Below are 22,359 nucleotides of genomic sequence, written 5' to 3'. Positions count from 1 at the left end.
AGGCCATATTCCCAGCCCTACCTCGCTTTTTCTAACGTTTCCAGTTTATTATGCATAATACTCGCATGATTCCTATGTTATTCTTGCTTTTTTATATTATAAATATCCCTTGGCTAGAAATTTATATTTTATATGCCTCTTTGAGATGAAGACAACATTATAAGCAAGTCAATTCTATTTAATATGGGTTTGGTAGCAAAGATAAGCAAAATCCTGTAACAGTAAAGAAGTTATTTCTCTTATCTTGTTTCTCCATTCTTCACATGTAAAATGGGAACACTAAGAGTACCTACTTATAGGGTGGTTATAAGTACAGAAAAAAAACAAAACTATTATTTGCAAGAGTGCTAGATACACAGTAAGCTCTGAAATATCCTGTTTCTGTATAGAAATTTCTAGCTTACGTAGAAATAATATGGTTGGAAAATCGTAAGATAAGGCCTTAAATGCTAGACTTGATAATAAATGATTTTGGTTTGGCTAGGTTCATGAGCTGAGGATAGCAAGGGAATGTATCTAAATGAATTGAATGGTAGAATGCCTAGCCATTCTCTTGACCAGGAATCATAGTTTAAATCTGGTAAGATGTTTGAACACCTACATTTATTTACTGTCATTTTAGATACAAATAGTTTTCATAGACATTGCATCTTTTTTCTTGTTTTGTTTTTTGCCAGTCCTAGGGCTTGAACTCAGGGCCTAACCACTGTCCCTGGCTTCTTTTTGCTCAAGGCTAGCACTCTACCACTTGAACCACAGCGCCACTTGCGGATTTTTCTATATATGTGGTGCTGAGGAATTGAACCCAGGGCTTCATGTGAGGTGAGCACTTTACCACTAGGCCATATTCTCAGCCCTTCATAGACATATCTTTTGGATGCTATATCAGTTAATTCGGTTTCAAATAAAATAGTTACCATAAGAGATATATATTACTGTAACTTCAATTTAAGAAAACCAAGATTTTCAAAATATGGATACTTTCAAAGTAAATTTTTGAAAAACTAAACTTGAATACTTCATTGTGGATAACAAGGTTAAATAAAGGTTCTAATAAGACAAACAGTGACAATTTAAATAAATCAGATGTTTTTGTAGAAGATTACTCTGTGATTTTCTCCAATTATTCATGACATTTCACCCATTCATATTGTGATCTGCTTTAATAGTGGAAGAAAAAAAAAAAGCCTTGCTCCTTGTTTATTCTTTGTTCTCAAGGAGATAAGCTGTTTATAAAGATATGTTATTTGTTATTTAAATCACTTTTACTGAAGTTGTTTATTTCCTTGTTTCAGTTTCTAAAAATATTGCAACAATTGTAATGCTTCTTAGAGATGTCTATTCAATCCAGAGTGATTTGTACTGAAATTCTTTGCTAAATGGGCACAGGTGCTAATGTGTATGATATGCTAGAGTAAGTCAAAACTAATAAGTGCTTTAAAAATAATAAAAATGTATTTGTGTCAACTTTTAAAATCTGTAATTAAAAACATTTTAGACCTAAAGTCACAGTTATTTGTAAAGGTCTACATCTATACATGCCATTTCATTAATATTTAATAATAGTAATAATAATGATCATAATAAATTAGGCATAGCACTAAAACGGTAAGCAGAAAATTGCATAATTTAAATCCAGAAATTTATTTCTCAGAAAATGCCCTTTGCTCATTTTGCAGACTTTCAAGATCATAATTATTACATAAAGGTAATCACGTTAAAAGATAATTTACATGGCAGTAAAGCATCAAATTAATGCTGAAAACCTGTACATGTAAACAGAACTATGTATTTTTAAAATGTTGGACATCAAAGGTGAAATTATATCCCTTGTTTCAAGTTTTCTATGCATATGGTTACTTCCAAAATAAATTTTGGTGATGTGATACTTTAAAAAGTACACAATAGTATAGCATACAGCAGCATTACATCTTTTGCATATCAATCTATAAAGTTAAACTGTGGCTTCTCTTAGGTAATCGATTGGATGGATGTGTCAAATAAAGCATAGTGGATTTGATATTGTAAAAGGACAGTTGATTATTTTCCAGAACTAAAGGTTCCAAATGCAGCTGGGTTGATTTGATATCATAATTTATAGTATGTATTCCTGCTGAGTAAGCCCTGGATACTGCAAACTTGGATCTATGGACGCACATCTCTCCCTTTGAAGTTGATGAGAATTGCTTGGGCTAAGTGAGATACATGCTGGGAAAATTGGGCTCTTGTGATTGGTGTGGATAGACATTAGAGGTCTCCTGACATTTCCTTCATCTAGTCTCTTAGTTTTCTCCAGTTCTTGTTTCAGCAGAAAAAGCTAAGCTTTGGAATGAACATTCCTTAAATTAAATACTAACAACTAAAAAAGCATTCAGGTTTTATCATCCAAGGGGCCAGCCTTATTGGAGAACTTCATTATCAGTGAGGTAGGGTAAATAAAACTTTGATTCAAATCTTATCCAAATGATCATTCCAAGATGCTTACTTGAAAAACAAAACAATAACAAGGTGATTCCTTTGAAGTCTAGGCCAAGTCCTCATAATTCTGAGTGTAGTCACCTGAAACAAGTTCTATAAACAATTGAGCCCACATAGTGTCATGAGACAGGTCAACTTTAGTTCCCCTGAAAGAGATTTTAAAAAAACAAAACAAATTTTAGTTTTCTGTTTTCATTAGGTTAGCTGGGCACCACACAGTAAACACAAATAACAACTCCATGATAGACTCTCTTTAAACTCAGATTTATGGGCTGGAAATATGGCCTAGTGGCAAGAGTGCTTGCCTCATATACATGAAGCCTTGGGTTCGATTCCTCAGCACCACATGTATAGAAAAGGCCAGAGTGGCATTGTAGCTCAAGTGGCAGAGTGCTAGCCTTGAGCACAAAGAAGCCAGGGACAGTGCTCAGGCCCTGAGTCCAAGCCCCAAGACTGACAAAAAAAAAAAAAAAAAAAAAGCCCAAAAAAACAAAACAAACCCCTCAGATTTACATTAGCAAAAAGTACACTCCTATTAAATGAAAATCTCCATGCTTAGGATATAGACTCTCTTAAACTCATTGTCTCAGTGCTTGGAAATGTAGCAAAATGACTAGGCGCTGCTAGATGATAGAACCACTGTTAGTCTCCAAGTTCAGAAAATATAAAGACCTAAGACAAGAACTATCATCTTAGGTCTTCACTCCCAACTCCTAGTGTTAAAACAGATTGTTTCCCTTTGCTACTTATCCCCACTTTATGCTGTTTTACTAAGGTCGTTGCTAAACTTCAAAATAATTAGTAGTTTTTTTTACAATTTTTTTAAGTGATTGCAATAAAAAGTCAGAAAAATTATGAGAACACATGCACAGGAAAGAAAGAGAATGGGTATCAGTCAGTGGAAGAGATCATGACAGTCAATGGATGAGATAATATATAGAATGGTTCATAAAAAAATAGATACTTTTTTTTTCCAGTCCTGGGGCTTGGACTCAGGGCCTGAGCACTGTCCCTGTCTTCTTTTTGCTCAAGGCTGGCACTCTACCACTTGAGCCACAGCGCCACTTCTGGCTTTTTCTATATATGTGGTGCTGAGGAATCAAACCCAGGGCTTCATGTATATATACAAGGCAAGCACTCTACCACTAGGCCATGTTCCCAGCCCCCAAACAGATACTTTGTAAATACCCTCAGACATGTATTAGTCTAAATCATTTGGTTGAAAGAGGATAAGACAGACAGGAGGCAGATCTTGCTTTTCTAAATGTCTATTATAAAGTAATTACAAACTGCACTACCATAATTCTAGCTACTCAGGAAGATGAGATCTTAGGATCAAAGTTTGAAGGCAGTCTTGGCAGGAAAGTCTGCAAGACTCTTATCTCCAATAAACTACCCTCAAAAAGCTAAAAGTTGGGCTGGGAATGTGGCTTAGCAGTAGAGTGCTTGCCTAGCATGCATAAAGCCCTGGGTTTGATTCCTCAGCACCACATAAGCAGAAAAAGCATGGTAGTGGTGCTGTGGCTCAAATGGTAGAGTGCTAGCCTTGAGCAAAAGAAGCTCAATGACAGTGCTCAGGCCCGGAGTTCAAGCCCCAGGACTGTCAAAAAAATAAATAAGATCAAATAATTGTACTGTAGTTTGTAGTCAATAGAGAAATGATTACAGATTTAGAAATTGTAAAAGGAAGTGATCATGTAGGTCACATCTTTGGAAAGATACATCTAATAGGGTTGTATAAAGAGGAAAGACATAGAGGTAAAGTTAGGAGATAACCAAATCAACCTCTGACAGACTAAATAGTAGTGGCTAGATTTAAAGCATTTAAAGACAATACAGGGTGACATTGTCCAAAAAGAATTGCACTGTTTACTTGACTTATGTAACTGTAACCCCCTTGTACATCACTTTTATTATATATATATATATATATTTTGCCAGTCCTGAGCCTTAAACTCAGGGCCTGAGCACTGTCCCTGGCTTCTTTTTGCTCAAGGCTAGCACTCTGTCACTTGAGCCATAGCGCCACTTCTGGCCATTTTGTACATATGTTGTGCTGGGGAATCGAACCCAGGGCTTCCTGTATAGGAGGCAAGCACTCTTGCCACTAGGCTATATTCCCAACCCAACAAAAAATTTTTAAAAGAAAATACAGTCAATCATAATTGGTGAAGAGCTGGGTGTGAGGAATGAGGAAGAGAAATTAACTGAAAATGGATCTCAGATTACAAATTTGTATGTAGAATTGGTTAGGGATTGCTGCTTATTTATTTTTTTTAAGAAACAAAGTTTAATTATGCTTATTAAGTAAGACTTCCTAAGAATTCCAAGTATAAATCCAACCTCCATATTACAGTTATGCTGCTTATTTTAAAAAGAATGAGCCAGGTGCAACATTTTATGCCTGTAATCTAAGTTAGATAGATATAAGAGATTGGAAACAATGTGATTCCAAACCACCCTGGGCAAAAATTCCAGCAATAAAAGCTTATCTTGGTTCTGTAACCCAAGCTACTCAGGAGGCTGAGATCTGAGGATCACAGGTCAAAGTCAGGGAAGGAAAGTCTGCTAGCCACCAAAAAGCTAGAAGCAGGCTGGGGCTCAAGTGGTACCGGCTAGCCTTGAGTAAAAAAGCTCAAGGACAAAGCCAGTGGCTCATGCTTGTAATCCTAGCTATTCAAGAGGCTGAGATCTGAGGATCTGCAATTTGAAGCCAGACAGGGCAGGAAAATCCATGAGACTCTTAACTCCAATTAAGTACAGAAAAAGCCGAAAGTGGTGCTGTAGCTCAAGTGGTAGAGTGCTAGCCTTGAGCAAAAGAAGCTTAGGGACAGGGCCTAGGCCCAGAGTTCAAGGCCCAGGACTGGCAAAAGAAAACAAAAAGCTCAAGGACAGTGTCCAGACCCTGAATTCAAGTCTCAGGACTAGCCCCCATACAAATATGTACGTGTATATGTAAAATGCTGCATTTTCAGGTACTACAAAGGTAGCGTATTCGCCAAGATATTTTTCTGCATTATACTTTCCTTTTGTAGTTTCTATGGAATCCTTTTTCTAGTGAGAACCACCTGTTTAACTTCCTGGAACCCTTCCTTGAGTGTCTGTCTTCACACAACTGATCTTGGTTTCTGCCTTCCTTTACTCTGCACTTTCTTGCCTGCCTGCCCTGCATTCTTAGAAAGTCTGAATCCTGAATATTCCTCTTTCTCTCTCTCTTTCTTTCTTTCTTTTCTTTCTCTTTCTTTCTTTCTTTCCTTCCTTCCTTCCTTCCTTCCTTCCTTCCTTCCTTCCTTCCTTCCTTCCTTCCTTTCTTTCTTTCTTTCTTTCTTTCTTTCTTTCTTTCTTTCTTTCTTTCTTTCTTTTCTTTCTTTCCTTTCTTTCCTTTCTTTCCTCTCTCTCTCTCTCCTGTCTCTCTCTCTTCTGTCTCTGCCTTCATTTTTTAAAAATTGAAATTAAGTGGTCTTAATTTCTTTTTCTTTTTTTGCCAGTCCTGGGGCTTGAATTCAGGGCCTGAGCCCTGTCCCTGGCTTCTTTTTGCTCAAGGCTAGCACTCTACCACTTGAGCCACAGTGCCACTTCCAGCTTTTTCTGTTTATATGGTGCTGAGGAATTGAACTCAGGACTTCTTGCAAGTTACGCAAGCAAATTACCACTAAGCCACATTCCCAGCTGCAAGTGATCTTACTTTCTTTTTTTTTTTTTATTATTATTGACATACTTTATTTGTGGAAGAAGAGGTTCATGTGACTTTTCCACACATGCAAACAGTATACCCCCATCCACCTCCCTTTACCCTCTCTTTCACACTCTCCCCTTTATTCTGCCCCTTCCCTTTATTAAAACAATTTCAACAGGTTTTGTTTTACTGTTTTCATATGTGCATATACAGCATTTCTCTTGATTAAAACACTTAACATTATTTTTAAAGCCATTACTTGGAACAAATAAGTTGAACAAAGTAAATTAGATTCAGAGAGACAAAAGGCACATGTTTTCCCAGGTGTGGAAATTAGACCTAAAATATAAACATATATGCAAACATGTACAAGGTCATATACAAGTACACACAATCAAACTGACTAAAGATAAATAAATAGATGATAGACGGACAGACAGACAGATAGGTAGATAGCTTCCCAGTCACTTGAATTAATAGCTGATAGTTTAACAAAATAAATAGCAGGAAGCTAAATCATGTCTGAGAAGGTAAGGCTTAAAGGAGGGAGAGTGGAGAGAGAAATAGCTGGCAAATACAATCACAATACCCAATATACATATGTGAAGATGAAACTAGGTAACTTAAGGGGATGGAAGGCGTCAGTAGAGATGATGGAAGGGTGATACTGATCAAGATGTATACTCATAAATTGACATGTTGAATTGAAATTCCTTTGTACAGCTATTTAAAGATGATAAACTAAATTTAATATTTATAGACTTTTAAAATGAAAATATTTTTAATTCCATTTCAGCTCATGAGCAGCAAAAAAAAAAAAAAAAAATAGGCTACTTTCCCAATCTTGTTCTGTAGTGATGCCTTTCAAACTATAGATTGTAAATATTCCAGCCAGGTGCCAGTGGCTCATGTCTGTAATCCTAGCTACTCAGGAGTCTGGGATCTGAGAATCACAGTTCAAAGCCAGCCTGCCTATCTCCTGTTTATCTTCATTGCACTGAAAAAAAGCACCGAGATGCAGGTTAATTGACAGTCAGGGCCTCACACGAATTTCACACAGCTTTCTCCATGCAGTTCTGACTCTTGGTGTTTCCATTGCATTCTGCTAGCCTTCATCTGTCAGGAAAGCAAGGTGTAGGTGTCAGGACATCTCTTCCCTGAGATCCCTGGCCACACTGGGGATGGCCACCCCACAGGGGTGATGGTTCCTGCATGAAGAGGTAATCTCTCTCCACCTCAAAGATGTCCAGAGTTTGGGGGTTGCTATTGTCACTGTTTCTATCATTTTAAGGAAAGGATAGTAGCACTTCTATGCCACATACCACTTGGCTCTCATCTTTCTTGCCTTCTATCTACAGTATGGGCTGAAGGGAATCACAACCACTTTTTGCCATGCTTATTTCTAAGGAAGCATTGAGCAAAGAGGATGAAGCATTGAAACAATCGTCTTGGTGACCAGCTTTCCCAAATGACCTGTTTCCTGGCTCATCTTCAATCAAAGGTCATCTTCTCTTCCAAGAAAACATCAGCTGAACCCAGGAGGCAGAAAAGGGAGGAAGAAAGAGAGACAGAGAGACAGAAGCCAAACTGTGAGGATCATCTTTTCCTAGCCTGAGGGATGGAGATGTTGAGACTATGTTTTTGTTCAGTGGGGGTTAGGTTTCATTATTTTCTTTTTGTTTGTGTGTCAGTTGAATGACAGAGATAAAAAATAATCTTCCCTAATAGGCAAGTCATGTTCTGTTGAAAATGGGCATAAAGGAGTAGAGATGATTCTGCTCTCTCCAGAGAGTTAGCAGATGCTAGCCTGGATCTACTTCATTAATGACTTCATTAATGACTCTCCTGCTGACATGAGGCTGGCCCAGTGTCACCCTGGAGATACAGTCTGATGCCCAAATAGAATAGAAGAACAGCATCCACAGTAAACACCTCTGTCTACGTGTGCAGAGTCATGCAGGAACAGAGAAAGGGAAAGGTGGAGAAGCAAAGGTGGAATAGAGAAATAGAAAGATTTTAAAGAAAGTAATAAAAACTATTCATTCAAGTGTGTGTGTGTGTGTGTGTGTGTGTGTGTGTGTGATTATGAGGGGGACAGAGGAAGGAGAGGGGGAGATGGAGGGGAGAGGAGGAGAAGAGAGGGGCAGGGAAAGATGGAGGAAGGGGATGGAGAAGGGGAGGGGTGAGACACAGAAGGGACAGGGAAAGGAGGGGTGGGGAGAGGAGGATGAGAAGGGAGAAAAGGAGAGAGGGAGAGAAAAGAAGAAGGGGAGGGGGAGAAGAAGGGGGAAGAAGAGATAGAGGAGAGGGAAGAGGAGGAAAAGGAAAACATGCAAGCTAACCAAAGACAGGCTGAGGCATAAAAATCAAAATGGCAAGGCCAATTGGCAAAGAATGAGGAGTCTGAAGAAAGCTGTGGCTCTAGATGGTAAGGGAAAGTGCTACAGAAAATGTAAAAGGCAAAGAAGTAGAGAAGGAGAAGAAGAGCCATTGCTAAGTGCACCTCTGGGCACTATCTCATTGCATCCTTATCCTGGCCTCAAAGGACTTACTTTCTTATTAAAAGTGAATTTTCCAGAAAGCATTCTTAATTTCCCAGCCAAACCATGCTCTCATTGATTCTACTATTTCTTACTTTTTGCAGTCTTCATCCAGCCTACTGTCTTGCCAACTTTTTATATTGACAGCTTTTTCTGGACAGTGATTTGTTTTCTTTTTTTTTTTTTCTTTTTTTTTTGGCCAGTCCTGGGCCTTGGACTCAGGGCCTGAGCACTGTCCCTGGCTTCTTCCCGCTCAAGGCTAGCACTCTGCCACTTGAGCCACAGCGCCGCTTCTGGCCGTTTTCTGTATATGTGGTGCTGGGGAATCGAACCTAGGGCCTCGTGTATCCGAGGCAGGCACTCTTGCCACTAGGCTATTTGTTTTCTTAAACTACAGTGTCTCAACATATTCACTGTTTAATTGAATTTGGGAAGATCACTTTTTGGCTTAGAAGTTCTCCTTTGGCCACACTATATCCCATGATTACCCCTTCAACTGTACTTCTTGGGACACTGGCTTTCCCATCCCACTTATAAATCCTTCCAGAACATTTTAGCGGGGCTGTGAATGTGGCTTAGGGGTAGTGTTTGCCTAGCATGCATGAAGCCCTGGGTTTGATTCTTCAGTACCACATACACACAAAAAAGACAGAAGTGCACTGTGGCTCAAGTGGTAAAATGCTAGCCTTGAGCAGAAGCAGCTCAGGGACACTGCTCAAGCCCTGAGTTCAAGCCCCAGGACTAGCAAAATAATAAATAATAATAACAATAATAATATTCCATCTTGTGTCTTATTGAAAGTGACTTAGATCATTCAAATGTCAAAAGAGTAAGTGGTAGGACATTTCAGGTATTCTTCACAGATGTACCTGTAGACAGAAAAGCTTAAAGCTACCTTTTAGGAAGGGGGTGAGGAGGTAAAAAATATTTCGATCAAATATGGGGGCCCGCTGAGCTCCCTCGGTTCAGCTCCAAAGGTATACTACAGGATCTAACTTCTCTAGGCCTGAAGAACTGCTCCCTGGGTGGCACTGAGCTTCACCCCACTCTCTTTCCCCGGACTACAAAGGCTCACTATTGCCCCCGCCCCCTCCGCGCCCCGCCCCCCGAATCCCGCGTTTCATGCCGGGAGTTGTAGTCCGGGCGGGCGGGCCCACCCGGAAGGACCAAGTTGCCATGGAGTTCTGCCCGCCCCTTGGATTAGAGGTCAAGTCCCTGAAGGTGCCCCCTCTCCTCTGTCAGGCCGAGCCTTCGGCGAGTACGCCGGCGCTAGTCTGTGCCACCTTCCCTTCCGGCCTTCCATAAACTTTTCCTCTTCCTCCGCCGGTACGGAACCCAAGATGGCGGCCTCCTGGTCGCCCTTGGCTACCCTGCGCTCCATCGCGCGGAGTGGGCTGAGAGGGACAAGTGTCGGGTGCGGGGTCCGGGCTGCCGCCCCGGGGAGGCCCCTGTGGAAAGGTCAGTGACGGTGCCCCGCGTAGAACCCGGGATCTCCCACCTCCTCCCCACCCCCGCCCCGTCCCAACAGGTTGGCGGGGCCGAGCGTCCTAGGACTTGGCCGTGTCTGTCACCTGCCGCCGAGTCCCGAGACAGCCGCCCCGGGGGAGGGGGGGGGCGGCCCTCACGCTGGGGGTCAGAGGTCGACCGTAGGCCTGCGCTTTCCCAGCGACCCGGGGAATCCGGGTAGGGGGTGCCTGGCTTGTTGGGGTGCAGGCGTGTGGGTAGTAGTGGGGAGTGACCTCGCCGCGGCTCTGCGGGTGACAGCCCCGTGGGAGCCAGACTGCGGCTGGCTCCGCAGCGCTGGGGATTCTGGGAACGCAAGTACAGGAAAGTCCTCGGATTGGAGGGGTCGGATCTGGGTGTGCAAGTGACTAGAAGTTCTTGTAGAGCGGATTGTGTCTCCAGGCCTCCTTCATTCTTGGAGTATGAGTGCACGTAGGTTTGTTTGCCCGAGTACTGTAGGAATGAGTGGGTAGATGAGTTATTTTGAGTAGCCAAGAGGCCACGGGAATGTTTTCTCGCCTTATCTTTTTTTTTTTTTTTTTGCACAGATCTGGCGTGCTCGTGCTTCAGCTTTCCAGGAGTGCAAACTTTACTGTTCTGTTGCTATGTTCCCACATTTAGTGCCCAAGTTACTGCGAGGAGAACCTTGGGTCATTGTTTCCTCAGCACTTAGCACAGTAATTGGCCCCTGATGGACAGATAGGATTTCTTTTCTTTTTTTTTTTTTTGCCAGTCCTGGGGCTTGAACTCAGGGCCTGAGCACTGGCCTTGAGTTTCTTTTGCTCAAGGCTAGCACTCTACTACTTGAACTACAGCGCCACTTCTGCCTTTTTCTATATATATGCTGCTGAGGAATCGAACGCAGGGCTTCATGCATGCTAGACAAGCACTCTACCGCTAAGTCACGTTTCCAGCCTTAGATAGGATTTTTGAATGCACCATGCATGGCCTCTCCTAGCCATGTAATTATGCTTTCCATGTTCTCATTCCTGCTTCCTCCTCTTTTATATATTAATGATGTGTACACTTTAATAAATTGATTCTCCCCTGATAGTCATTATCAATATGCAGTTCAAATTTAAACTAGAACTATGGTTACGTCATCTTACAATTTCCTACAAAGATTAACTTAATCCTGCAAATATTAGCTTAATGTAGTAATGTATAATGAAATATTTTGGTTTCATAAATTATATGTTATAATTAGATTTTTCAAAAAGTCAACAGAGATAGAGATGGAGCTTAGTAGTATATGTGTAGCACCCTAATACATGCAAAGCCCTGGGTTTGATCCCCATTACTGCCCTCCCATTCGCAAAACGAGGAGGCTAGATACAAAATGAAAGGTTGCGGAGAGGAATGTGGTAAGACTCTTGTCACTTTTCTTATTGGCCTAGTTATTTTTTATTTTTATTTTTATTTTTTGGCCATTCCTGGGGCTTGGACTCAGGGCCTGAGCACTGTCCCTGGCTTCCTTTTGCTCAAGGCTAGCACTCTGCCACTTGAGCCACAGCGCCACTTCTGGCCATTTTCTGTATATGTGGTGCTGGGGAATTGAACTAGGCCATATCCCCAGCCCCCCCTAGTTATTTTTTTTATGGAAGTTTTTTTGTTGTTGTCATTTTGCCTGTCCTGGGGCCTGAACTCCACTTCAGCTTCTTTTGCTCAAGGCTAGCAACACTCAAACAGTTGAGCCACAGCACCACTTACTGCTTTTTCTGAGCAGTGTATTGGAGATTAAGAGTCTCACAAAGTTTCCTACCCTGGCTGGCTTCCAACCAGGATCCTCAGATCTCAGCCTCCTGAGAATTACAAGTGTGAGCCACTGCTGTCCAACCATGGAAGCGTTTAAAAAATATATGTATATATTGTTATTATTAGGGTATTATACAGAGGTTACCATTTCATAAAGTCAGATGAGTACATTTATTTTTGGACAATGTCACCCCCTTCCTTTGCTTTCCCCCAGCTAGTGTTTTTTGGGGGGGAGGGGAGGAAACCTCTTAAACTTTGTTAGGTATATTTCCAGAGACATTCTATATAGGCACAAAATCTCTGTTTATCTACAGAGATAGAAAAAAGTGGCAACAGATTTTAGTGTATAGTACAGTGAAGTCTAGTAATCATAATTTATTTTTCCCTATTTACATGTCTTGAAGATTATAAGCATAGAATTGCTTCATTGCCAGGTATGGTAGCATTTGCCTGTAATCCCAGCACTGAGGTAGAGACAGGAGGATCAAAAGTTCAAAGCCAACATGGGCTATGTAGTAAGAACTTGTCTCAATATAACCCCAAAACTCAGTGAGAGAAGGGGTGACATTGTTCAAAAAGAAATATACTCACTATCTGACTTATGTAACTATAACCCACTCTGTACATCATCTTTATCATAATAATGAAAATACTCAAAACCAAACAAGCAATAGAACTCTCATGTTTCAAACTGTTAAAATAGCATTCCCTTCTATATAGGTACCATAATTTATAAAAATTAAGATGTAAGGAGTATCATTACCATAACATGATTTACTGAAGGCACATTTTATGTCATACTCATGATATATATGCTAAGTGCTTTCTACACACATTATCTCATTTCTTTTTTCTTTTTCTGTGCTGGTACTGGGGCTTGAACTCTGTGTCTTGAGGTCTGTCTTGGCCTTTTCTGCTCAAGGCTGGTTTTCTACCACTTGAGTCACACTTCCGCTTCTAGCTTTTCAGTGTTTACCTGGAGATAAGAGCCTCATGGACTTTTTTGCCTGAGCTGGCTTTGAATCTCCATCCTCATCAGATCTCAGGCTCTTGAATAGCTAGGATAATGGGCATGAGCCACCAGCACTTGGCTCATTTATCACTCATCCTAATTTTAGGGATTAGGAATGGGAAATTGCAGAAATTACAAGGTAGTATCACAATTTGTGGGTTCAAGGAAAGACTATACTTGGACTAATATCTTCTCCGAAAGTCCATGCAAATAATCTACACTCATACTGCCTTTTACTTAATATGTAGTCAGAGCTAGATATGAAGATTAGATGAAAACATAAAGCAGAGCCAATTTTAGAGCAACTAAAAATGTTTCCTTCATTAAAAATTTTTAAATTGAAAACTTGTTTAGCATTTAAAGTCTGATTTACAACTCTGTCCTCTGTCCCTTTCTTGATCTTTCTTTGGGTTACTCAGTGTTTACATTTCTCTTTTGTCTTTTTTTTCTTCATCTTTTGAAGTCATGTTTTGTATAGTGGAATGTGACTGAAGCATTGGCTTAAACAAAAGAAGGAAATAGGTAAAGGAAAGGAATGAGGGGAAAGGAAGGGGATATTCTTAACTCCTTTTAAATGTCTTGCTAAGAAAGGAAAAAAAGAAGTTTTGCTTACTCTTGATTACCTCAAGGACAGCCCTGGCTCTAAGCCATTTAGTAAATTGGAACTATGAAAACTATGGGTCCTAAGATGCTCTTCATCTAAGCCTATGTAAATTATGTAACTTTAAACTCCTTAGGAAGTACAACATTATGAATTAAATTTTGGGGTATGTGTATTTCCATTACATAATTCCACAATTGAAAGTGAAATCTGGTATATATGCATATTAAACATATACTCAGGCTGGGAATGTGGCCTAGCGGTAGAGTGCTAGCCTAGCATGCATGAAACCCTTGGTTCGATTCCTTAGCACCACATAAACAGAAAAGCTGGAAGTGACACTGTGGTTCAAGTGGTAGAGTCCTAGCCTTGAGCAAAAAGAAGCCAGGGACAGTGCTCAGGCCCTGAGTCCAAACACCAGGACTGGCAAACAAACAAACAAAAAGCATATATGCTCTTTTGATTTCTTTTTTTTTCTTTTCTTTTTATTTGCACCAGTCCTGGGCCTTGGACTCAGGGCCTGAACACTGTCCCTGGCTTCTTTTTGCACAAGGCTAGCACTCTGCCAACTTGAGCCACAGCGCCATTCTGGCCATTTTCTGTATATGTGGTGCTGGGGAATTGAACCCAGGTCCTCATGTATAGGCGGCAAGCACTCTTGCCACTAGGCCATATTCCCAGCCCCAGTGCTCTTGATTTCACTAGCTCTCTCTCTCTCTCTGTCTCTCTGTCTCTCTGTCTCTGTCTCTGTCTCTGTCTCTCTCTCTCTCTCTCTCTCTCTCTCTCTCCCCTCTCTCCCCTCTCTCTCCTCTCTCCTCTCCGTCTCCCTCTGCCTCTCCCTCTGTCTCTCCCTCTCTCTCTTCTTTCTTTTGGCTTGCACTCTAGGCCTGGGTGCTGTCCCTGAGCTCTTCAGCTCAAGGCTAGCACTGTACCACTTGAGCCACAGTGCCACTTCCTGTTTTCTGGTGGTGGTGGTGGCTAATTGGAGATAAGAGCCTCAGGGACTTTCCTACCTGGGCTGGCTTTGAACAGAAATCCTCAGATCTCAGCCTCCTGAGTAACTAGGATTACAGGTTGAGCCATTGGCGCCTGGCTACTGTTTTCTTTTAGGTGTAAATATACCTTCATTTAGTGTAGTAATTAATCAACCTCCAGATAGTTGAAAAAATTTTAGTGGAAACCAGAGGATACTGTCTGTATATAGCTAGAAAAGCCTCAAAAAGGTTCATTTGAGGTTTTAAACCAAAGTGTAAAGGTGAATGAAACTGGGTCCCGGCCTTTGAATTGCTTCCAGTTTAACGAAGGAAGATGGAATTTATGACAACTATCATCAAGTCCTTTCTATATTTTTGGCAGTGTGCAAAACATAACTTCGATAGATCCTACTTTAATATTCTCATTTACACGTAGATGAGCATATACAGTTTAAAAGTAATACAACATAGCAGTTACTTTATGTCTGTTTTCTTTGTCTTTCAAAAGAAAATAGTTCACTTTAATCTCATTATTAAGTAGTCTATGAGCTAGATGAATATTAAGACTTTACTCAGTATGCTAGGCCATGCCTATAATTACTTCAGAATAGCTTTATTCAAATTTTGAGGCCGTACTTTACTGATTTGTTATCATGAAATTTAAAGTACTTTTTAAAAAAAGTTGTACACACTGGCATATTTAAGATTGCTGGCTTCTAAAGGAAAAGAATGATAACCAGGAAGCGTTTAGTTTTAATTTTCATAATTTTTCTATTTAAATCAAAAGCACCCTTTTAAAGCCCTTAAATCAGCCTTTTATAAATAAGGTAAATCATCTCGTGATGCATTCTTTGATGATGGCTTATGTTGTTTTTCTAAAGAAAAGCATTTAATTAAGATTTGATTTTCTCCTATTCTTTACTCTGTTTATTCATCACTGAATCAAACATAGGTCTTCAATGTCACTGTTAAGTCTTGACTTTTTGGGTCACTGGTGACCACTGTGGTTCTCCAAAAGGCACCTGAATATTTATCTTTTGGGTGTGAGTAGAAGATAACAAAAGCATAAATGGGCTGTCTCTGGCCTCAGCATAGATTTCTGTCCTTGTAGAACATTTCTGGTCAGTGGCTACTGTTTACAGTTTGGTAAAATCAACACAAATGTACAAATAACTCATGAATAATTTGCTCACAGTATTTGAATGGATGTTTAATAAATATGCATTAAAATCTAATTACAGTAATGAAGTTTACAGCTGAAATTTTAATCCAGCCCTTTAGAAATATTAAATGTGCTTTTCCTGATTGTGCATTTTTCTCACAGCAGTTGGGTAAACATTTTAAACTAGAAATATAAATTCCTCATATAGTTTTGATTTCATTTAACTAAGTATGTGTTCTTGACAACACATTCTTTCTTTTTATGCAGAAGGGAAGCCTCTATTCCATAAATGTTATTTTGAAGAATTTTGATGTCTGCCTTAGGACTGTTGAAAATATGGGATCCAGATAACTACGAAAACGATATGGTCTTACTATCTATTTTAGGCTGGCCTCAATCTTGAACTCATTCTGTAGCTCTGCCTGGCCTTGAACTCAGATTCCTCCTACCTCAGCCTCTCCCATGTTGGGATTACAGGGATAAACACTTAGGCTCAATGTTATGTACTCTTTCAAATTCCTAAGTGCCTTCTTGTTTGCCTTTAGGATTAAATTTCAACTGCTGATCACTGCAAGGCCTAGTCTGACCTATTTTCTCCATACTTCTCCAAAAGCTCTCTCTTGCTTCTCTCTGCCTTCTACTTTACATCTTTGCTGCTTTGAACTTGGTTCATTTTCTCAAGTATGCCACACATTCTTGTGTTTTTGAGGCCTCTGGCAAAGCTGACTGGACTTCCTCCCTCCCTTTGTTGGCTCTTGATGTTTTGATCTCAGTTTTTCAATTTTTCATGGTTTTCTGGGAGTATCCTTCCTTAACTCCTTAACTCAGGTCATTATCTTTGGCTCTGCCTTCTTAGGCATCTGCTCCATCCTCTTGTTTTGGACTTACTCAGATTGTTTATCTAATTCTTCATATCTTCCTAGAGCTATAGATGTCTTGAGTACTGTAACTATATCCAGAGCTCACCACTGATTATATTTGTAGGTTTTAGCACAGAGCTTTTTAAATTCTATTCAATTAAGGATTGAACTCAGTGCTTTGGGCTTCCTAGTAGTCTACCACTGGAACCATACATCCAATTGTTCCTCTTCTTCCTCCTACTCCTCTTCCTTTGTGGTACTGAGGTTTTGAACTCAGGGCCCCATGTTCATGTTCTCTGAACTCGCTTTTTCAGCTGACATTCTACCACTTGAGCCATAGCTCTAGCTGTGCTTCCCCCCCCCCCCCGATTATTTTTATTTTATTTTATTATTACTAGCAGATTTCTACTCAGGGTTGGTCTCAAACTGGAACCCTAGATTTCAGCCACCTGAACCACTGGTGCCCAGCTTCAATGATTTTTTGATTGATTCTTCCAAGGAAAATTAAGTTGCTTCTTTTTTCTTTCCCGTGGCATTGGAATTTGAATCCTGGGCCTTATGCTTGCTAGACAAGCCCTCTATCCCTCTGAGCCATTTCCCAGCCCTTTTTTGCTTTTAGTTATTTTTTTAGGTAGGGTCTCACATTTTTGTCTGAGGCCATCTTGGACAGGTTCTCTTCTACGTAGCTGGGACCAACATGTATGCACCACCACAACATCCAATTTATTTGTTGAGATATAATTTCTTTTGCCTCAAACTGGTCTCTACTGTATGGTCCACATCAGAAGGGCTCCATGCAGATCCCCCCCCCCACCACCTGTTTTAAGTCTGCACCCAGTACCTGAGTTACCTAGGTAACTGGCATACCTGGAGGCAGTTACCACTTCCTTCTCAGATCACATCCAATCCACCTGGCCATACCTCCTGTCTTTCCCTGTATAATCTGGCTCAACACAGTCCCCTTCTCTTTTCTCTCTTTTCCCCTTTTTCCTTCCCCTCTGTCTCCCCACACCTCCATCTTGTGTGGGCTGGCAGTTTGCTTTCCCTCTAATAAACTCCTTTCTGCCTGAACCATGTGGCGGTTTCCTTTCTGGCAGATCTTACATCTACCTCCTGGGCAACTAGGATTATAGACATGGGCTATTGAGCATGGCCAAGATAATCACGTTTTTAAACTTAAATACACTATAGTGCAATTTTGTGCCCGTATGTTTGTCTGTCTGTTGTAGTTACATCTTGAATTCTGATTGTGATCCAAGCTGATGTCATCTTCCTTTTGGAAGACTAGGTAGATTATTTATGCCTTCGTTTAGTATCAACTATATAATTTTTTTGTACTTGGCACTCAAAATATTGTTCAAAAATTGGGGCTGGGGGCTGGGGATATAGCCTAGTGGCAAGAGTGCCTGCCTCGGATACATGAGGCCCTAGGTTCGGTTCCCCAGCACCACATATACAGAAAACGGCCAGAAGCGGCGCTGTGGCTCAAGTGGCAGAGTGCTAGCCTTGAGCGGGAAGAAGCCAGGGACAGTGCTCAGGCCCTGAGTCCAAGGCCCAGGACTGGCCAAAAAAGAAAAAAATTGGGGCCGGGAATGTTGCTTAGCTGTAGAGAGCTTGCCTAGCAAGCATGAAGCCCTGGGTTCAATTCCTCAGCACCACATAAATAGAAAAAGCCGGAAGTGGCACTGTGGCTCAAGTGGTAGAGTGCTAGCCTTGAGCAAAAAGAAGCCAAGGACAGTGCTCAGGCCCTGAGTTCAATCCCCAGGACTGGCAAAAAAAAAAAATTGCCATAATTCTTCAAAGTTATCTATATGGAAGATACAGGCTTTTACACTTACACTGTAGCTTTGAACTTAATTTTTTGTTAAAAATTATTAGCATGTATTACTTGTACAAAGGGGATTTATTGTGATAGCTCCAGATAAACATGCAGTGTATTTTGATCATATTTACCCCCTCTGATATTCTTTCTTTTTAAAAATTTTATATTATTTGTATTCATAAATTATAGTATCAGCTACATGAGAAAATACTATATATTTAAATTTATATATATTTTTAAATTACTTATTTATTGCCAAAGTGATGTACAGAGGGGTTACAGTTAAATATGTTAGGCCATGGGTACATTTCTTGTACTATTTGTTACCTCCTCCCTCATTCCCTCCCTTCCCCCTCCCCCTTTCCCTCTCTCCCCATGAGTTGTTCAGTTGGTTTACACTAAATGGTTTTGCAAGTATTGCTTTTTGGAGTGGTTTATCTTTTTATCCTTTGTCTCTTGATTTTGATATTCCCTTTCACTTCCCTAGTTCTAATACCAGTATATACAGTATCCAGGGTAATAATTAAAATCAAATCAGAATTAAAGGACTTAGAGTTAAAAAAAAAAAAAAACCATCGAAAGAATCAACAAAACGAACAGTTGGTTCTTTGACAAAATTAACAAGATAGACAGACCCCTAGCAAATCTGACCAAAAAACGAAGGCAGCACACCCAAATAAACAAGATCAGAGATGAAACAGGTAACATCACCACAGAAACAACCAAAATTCAGAACACAATAAGGGACTATTTTGCAAACCTTTACGCCAACAAATTCCAAAACCTGGAAGAAATGGACGATTTCCTAGCAAAAATTGATATCCCCAAACTTAACCATGAAGATTTAAACCTTCTAAACAGACCCATATCTAGCACTGAAATAGAAAGGGCAATAAGAGATCTCCCGGGGCTGGGGATATGGCCTAGTGGCAAGAGAGCTTGCCTCGTATACATGAAGCCCTGGGTTCGATTCCCCAGCACCACATATACAGAAAACGGCCAGAAGTGGCGCTGTGGCTCAAGTGGCAGAGTGCTAGCCTTGAGCAAAAGGAAGCCAGGGACAGTGCTCAGGCCCTGAGTCCAAGGCCCAGGACTGGCCAGAAAAAAAAAGAGATCTCCCATCCAAGAAAAGCCCAGGTCCAGACGGGTTCACAGCAGAATTCTACAAGGCCTTCAAAACAGAACTCACTCCAGTATTTCTCAGACTCTTCATTGAAATTGAAAGTTGACTACCAAACATATTCTATGAAGCCAGTATAACCCCCATCCCATATTCTTTCTTACCACCCCCTTTTTTCCCCTTGCTGCTGCTGCTGCTGGGGGAGGAAGAGCCAGAGGGTGATCTGGAGTGCAAGAGAGGGCTGGGTCAGGCCAGAGAACAGGAGGCCAGAAGAAGGGCCAGTGCTGTTGCTCTGGGAGGCCTGGGTACTTCAGACAAGAGGGCCTCAGAGAGGGCCTTTTGATTTTCTGTTGCTTGGCTATGTATGACAAAGGCCAGTACAGTCTTTATTTGTGGATAGCATTCTGCCTTTAATGAGGGTGGTGTTTGGGTTACTTGCCTTCAAATTTTGGCCATTTACTTCAGCTTCCTAATCTTTTAGGTACTTCAGTTTCTTCTTCTAAGAAACAATGTCTCAGTGTTGTTTGCTTGGTGTTGGTCCTGGGGCTGAAACTCTGAGGCTGAGCACTGTCCCTGAGCTTTTCTGTTCAAGTCTAGCACACTATTACTTGAGCCACAATTCCATTTCCAGCTTCTTAGGTGCTTAGTTGAAGATAAGATTTTCATGAACTTCCCTGCTTTGATTGGCTTTGAACCACGATCCTCAGATCTCAGCCTCCTGAGCTAGGATTATAGGCATGAGCTACTGGTACCTGACCTATCTCAGTTTTTGGATTGTCAGTTTATATAGAGAAAACATCATTCGTGTTTCTGCTATATAGCAAGTGCTTATTAATGTTAGCTTTATCTCTCATAGGTGTGTCACTCATGATTTTTTCCCCTGGAGGGAGCAAATGAAAGGCTATATCTGAGCTAAGCTTGTACTCTAGTATGCTGCCATATTTCTATCTCAGAATTTTCAAATGAAATTCTAGTTTTGAGAAGAAAACCTTAAGTTGTTAAAATGAATACAAGGCATTTAGCTTTTTTGGCTTACATAAATATGTTTCCTAATCTGTTGTGGATGGAATCTATTGTAGTCTAGCGTGCCTGAATTTGGTGTATTCCTTCCTTAGCCTCTGTGTAGCTAAGATTACAGGCATGCTCTACCATGACCTGCTGTTGGTTTCTTTTAACTTTTTTTTTTTTAAGCTTGTTGGTAATGGGGCTTGAACTCTAGGCCTGGGCTCTGTCCCTGAGCGCTTCAGCTCAAGGCTAGCACTCTACCACCTGAGCCACAGTGCCACTTCTGGTGTTCTGGTGGTTTATTAGAGATAAGAGTCTCACAGACTTTCCTGCCCGGGGGCTGGCTTTGAACTGCGATCCTCAGATCTCAGCCTCCTGAGTAGGTAGGATTACAGGTATGAGCCACTGGTGCCTGGCTCTTATAACCTTAATTATTCAGTTTAGTTGATGAGGTAGCCAGGTTAATTGCCAATTGCATTGAACATTTCTGGATATACAGCTCTCCTGGAATGAATACAAAGAGTTTTTGCCTTGGAAATACTGTACATTTACATGGACACATGTCATCTCATATATCTTCAACTTTTTTCCTTTAATCCTGGCTAAGAAATCTTTACAGAAAGATACCTCTAATTCTCCTACCCCCTTCCTCCTCTTCCTTCTCCTCCCCCTCTAAGAGTCTCATGGACTTTCCTTCTTAGGCTGGCTTTGAACCCTGATCCTCAGACCTAAGCCTCTTGAGTAGTTAGGAATACAGGCGTGAGCCACTGGCACCCAACTCTGCTTCCACTTTTATTTAATATTTTTATTTTTCCAGTCCTGTGCCTTGAATTCAGGACCTAGGCACTGTCCCTGAGCTTTTTTTTTTTTGGTTCAAGGCTAGCACTTTACAACTTGAGCCACAGCTCTACTTCTGGCTTTTTCTGTTTATGTGGTACTGAGGAATTGAACCCAGGGCTTCATGCATGCTAGGCAAGTAAGTGCTCTATCAGTAAGCCACATTCCCATCCCTGCTTCCACTTTTAAAACATAAGTATATAATAATGGAGATATCATTCACATATTATGTATTCCCATTCTGCTTTCACTTTTTTTGTACCAGTACTAGGAGTTGAACTCAGGCCTTCACACTCTTTCTTTCACTTAAGGCCGGTGCTCTACCACTTGAGCCATACCTACAATTCCTGCTTTTAGCTGTTTAATTATAGCCAGCCCAGACTGGATTTACATTGTCAACCTCAGATCTCAGCCTCCTGAGTGTTAGGATTATAGGCATAAGCCCCTGATACACAGCTTTGCTTTTACTTTATTCAAGCCCCAGTAGTGGGGCTTGAATTCAGGGCCTCATTTTCTGGATTGACTTTTAATCTCAAGGCTCGTGCTCTACTATTTAAGCCATAGCTCCAATTCTAGCTTTTAGGGTTAAGGTCTCTCAGATATGTCTGCCTGAGCCAGCTTTGAACTGTGATCTCAGATTGCAGCCTTCTAAGTAACTAGGATTATAAGCATAGGCCATTGGTACCTAGCTTCTACTCCTTTTAATTTTATTTCAAGACAGTGCTTCAGTTGTCTAGCTGGCTTTGAATTTGGGATCCTCTTGCCTTTACCTCCCAAGTAGTTTGTGCACAGGTGTGTGCCACATGCTAGTCCTGACTCAATCTTAGAGCAAGTAGGCTATGGAATATAATAGGGGCTTCCCCAAACTTGGTTTTGGAGAAAGCAGTGAAATAAGGTACAAAATTGAGGTGTCAGAAAAAATAGCTCAGACTTTTAGGCTTCCAGAGTACTTCCATTTATGTTTGTAGATTAGTGTGTGGTACTTCGAAATGGCATTTTCCCACTGTCCATTTG

The 22,359-nt window shown here is 40.8% G+C and overlaps 1 protein-coding gene across 1 annotated transcript in view; it reads left to right on the top strand.

The window, feature by feature from the left end:
• Nucleotides 1–9,855: 9,855 nt before the first annotated feature.
• Nucleotides 9,856–22,359, top strand: part of Afg1l (AFG1 like ATPase) — a 151,792-nt gene continuing 139,288 nt past the window's right edge. The window contains exon 1 of the mRNA XM_048353731.1: nucleotides 9,856–10,152. Coding sequence (XP_048209688.1) covers nucleotides 10,035–10,152 — 118 coding nt within the window. The 5' untranslated portion in view covers nucleotides 9,856–10,034. The remainder of the gene's footprint in view (nucleotides 10,153–22,359) is intronic.

This window comes from Perognathus longimembris, chromosome 9, assembly GCF_023159225.1.
Source record: "Perognathus longimembris pacificus isolate PPM17 chromosome 9, ASM2315922v1, whole genome shotgun sequence".
Taxonomy (NCBI): domain Eukaryota; kingdom Metazoa; phylum Chordata; class Mammalia; order Rodentia; family Heteromyidae; genus Perognathus; species Perognathus longimembris.
The sequence above is the reverse complement of the archived record's forward strand: the minus strand, read 5'-3'. Positions and strand labels throughout refer to the sequence as shown.